This window comes from Ylistrum balloti, unplaced genomic scaffold, assembly GCF_031769215.1.
Source record: "Ylistrum balloti isolate Yb309-2 unplaced genomic scaffold, AGI_CSIRO_Ybal_v1 Utg370090, whole genome shotgun sequence".
NCBI lineage: Eukaryota > Metazoa > Mollusca > Bivalvia > Pectinida > Pectinidae > Ylistrum > Ylistrum balloti.
In genome coordinates, this window is record NW_026782122.1 from 849,131 (window position 1) to 852,622 (window position 3,492).

The 3,492-nt window shown below is 35.6% G+C and overlaps 1 protein-coding gene across 1 annotated transcript; it reads left to right on the forward strand.

Moving 5' to 3' along the window:
- Window positions 1-461: 461 nt before the first annotated feature.
- On the forward strand, window positions 462-2,168 carry LOC132549930 (uncharacterized). The gene has a single exon (XM_060213915.1). It carries the CDS (start codon window positions 462-464, stop codon window positions 2,166-2,168), a length of 1,707 nt encoding a protein of 568 aa, XP_060069898.1.
- The last annotated feature ends 1,324 nt before the right edge of the window (window positions 2,169-3,492 follow it).

The following is a 3,492-nucleotide window of genomic DNA, read 5'->3' on the forward strand; positions in this document are numbered from 1 at the left end:
ACTTTTGACACCGGACATCACTGTTAGGTTCTAGAACGTCGCAACGGCTGTATGACGCAGTTCTATTATTAGCTCTGTTCTTCTGTATCGAATTATGAATTTGAAAAGAAAGGTGCCATTTACATGTACCTTTTGTACAATGCTCTTTATCCATGTATATTGTAACGATGATAATATCTTTTTTCAGTTCAAAAGTAAATAACAAAACAGTAAAATGCAAACCATTTATTACTATTTGTTTCATGTCTATTTCTTATATTTTCAGCTGATGTGCCCATGAAATCAACACGTCAATGTAAAGTGCAGATTCCTTAAAAAGTCATCAGGAATGTAAACACGATAGTCTTTATCCAAAACGTTTCACGCGGTATCAATTAGGAATTTACAGGTTTTAGAACGAAGTTATAAATAAATAATTAGTTTTAACCTGATAGTATCTTAATTCGTGATAAAGTGCAGTAATGAAAATGAGGACGAGTAGACTAAGATGGCGTCGATTTTTCTTTCTTTCGATTGGTCTGTTTCTTTTGAGCGTGTTCATGTTTTACCAATCGCTATCGATCGAGAATGTCACGTGTTTAGATAGGTTTGTCTCGCCGAGGATATCAAACCTGCACGATCAGTTAATTACAATAGTAGACGATAAGAAAACGAATATGGTATTTCGACAATCTGCTGATAGCAAATTAATATCTAGTTTCATATCGGACATGGAGGGAAACCTCATTCCTAACAGCATACACATAGTGTGGTGTCACAACAGAAGTCTCCATTTTGAAAATTATCTTAGTATTTTAAGTGCCTGGAAAATCATGCAACCGGATATCATCGAGTTTCATACGAAATATGATATTCATGGTGGACAAGACAAGTATAATTACTGGTTTGAGGATCTTAAGAAAACTATTCCAGGATTCGTTGTAAAGGTCATGCCAAACTATAACAATGATCCGGCCTGTGGTGTGTGGTACGGTATCGATGTTCTCCTGGATCGTGGAGGAATGTACATCAGTGACACAATGTTTCTGATGCAGTCTTTACGCCACTTACGGCGAAAAGACTCTGCGATTGGAGTTACTGATGGAGACTGGAAAGTCAGTTACGCAATGTCTACTGATCACAACAGACCAGCTTTAGTGACTTTAAAGCAGTTATTAACTTTGAAAAATACGGAAGATTCGGATTTAACACTACCAAATAATTATTCCCAATGTGAACAAATGGGAAATGATTTTGAAATGTTATTCGAAAATACGACTTGCGTTGAGTTACCAGCTTTACATCCTAAGGATATAATGCATTCGAATACCTCATTTGCGTATAATGTTAGACTAATACTATATGGAGATTCGGCACTTGTAGCACCTAAAACAAGGCTACCAGGTGTAATTCCAAAAATTATTCATCTTGTGTGGTTTAACAGGAAAACTATGGATTTTATGATGTATTTAAGCCTTAGGAGCGCTCTTACGTTTTTGAAACCAGATAAAGTGTATATACACGGTGACAAATTACTTGAAGGGGAATATATGGAAAAGTTCAAAAGAGATCCAAGGATAATTATGGTGAATAGAGAAGTACCAAGATATGTTTTTGGGAAAGACGTACTTTATACACAACATAAAAGTGATATCATCCGCGCAGATGTGTTATTAAAATATGGCGGGATTTATATGGACTGGGACGTTCTGTGGCTTCGTCCAATCGACGATTTAATACAAACCGGATATGACGCAATAGTAAATTTTGATCACATGCCGTGGCCTGATTTTCCAGATGCATTCAATTTAGGTGTTCTGATGGCAAAGCCTGGGTCAGAGTTTATTAAAAATTGGCAAGCTGCCTTAGTTGATTATAGATCATGGGACTTTTTTTACAATGCCATTCTGCTGCCTTATAAAATATACGAACGTTATCCTCACAGTGTTCATATAGAAAAACACCTACAAGTGATGTGTTATCAACTGAAATGTCATCCAATATTCCGACCCGGATACAAGAATTACAATCGTGAACAGGATTTTAATTGGAAGATGGACACTTATTCTGTTCACTTCACATTCCCTGACCCACCAGCCTTGACTAACGCCTCAACATTAAGAAAAGGCAAAGGAATGTTTGCCGATATTGGCCGGTACATTCTGGAGCAACCTTACGAATATGATTGAAGACGTCCATGGTAAACCTGAAATGAAATTTCCAAATTAGGTTCGTCACCTTCCATACAGAATTGGTGTAAAGTGGGTTTTATCCGGATTTAATCGAAGTAACCGGATTAACGAGTTATTTGCTTATTAATGAATGAATAGTAAAAAAAGAGATATGGTGAAATAGAGTTTAACATTTTATGATCTATCGCATTCCAAGTCTTGTAGGATCTTAATAATATCAAAATAGTACGTTAAAATGGCGATTGACCAGTACTCTTTATTGACGAAGTTCTGCTACAACGACATGTATTTGCCAAACAACTGTATAAAGATATGAGTTTAACCGTTCATTGAAATATATGTGAGTAACTTTCCTGCATCGGGTAAACATTGTCATACTCTTATGGTGGGTAAAGATATATATATGTTATTTTTATTGTCCAAAGAATTTTCAACTCTAACCACGCGGCTTTCATGAAACATCAACTGATGTCACCCGTTGTACTTCTTACTTAACAGCAAAATATACCGGAAGCATATCATTTGAATTGAGATCAAGCTATGAAGAGGCTCTTAATTGGACGAATTTTACGTTGATGTGACATCAAATGTAATATCTTAGTGTATGCTTGATCACCTGTAAATAGTTTGGTTCTGAAAAGTTTGTAACATTTCTGTGAGGTGTCAAATTTCCCATCATAAAGATTACTGTAAAAAGATATGTAGTTCCATTTATACAAACTGTTTGAGAAAAATGCTTGTTAAACTTTGTTCATATTGCAAGGAAGTCAAAAATTAATTATATGTATTTTTTTAACCTATATACCAAATCAAAATACGTCATTAGTTGGGCAGGTTGATCACTGTTCATTTATCTAAATTGAATTCAAGATACGTGTATTTGTGACATATGTCTCTCAAATGCAGTGTTTATCTAGAAATACAGAAACTTTGTGACCTATGTATCTCAAATGCAGAGTTTATCTAGAAATACAGGAACTTTGTGACCCATGTCTCTCGAATGCTGTGTTTATCTCGAAATACAGGTACTTTGTGACCCATGTCTCTTGAATGCAGTGTTTATCTAGAAATGCAGGTACTTTGTGACCCATGTCTCTTGAATGCAGTGTTTATCTAGAAATGCAGGTACTTTGTGACCCATGTCTCTTGAATGCAGTGTTTATCTAGAAATACAGGTACTTTGTGACCCATGTCTCTTGAATGCTGTGTTTATCTAGAAATACAGGAACTTTGTGACCCATGTCTTTTGAATGCTGTGTTTATCTAGAAATGCAGGTACTTTGTGACCCATGTCTCTTGAATGCAGTGTTATCTAGAAATG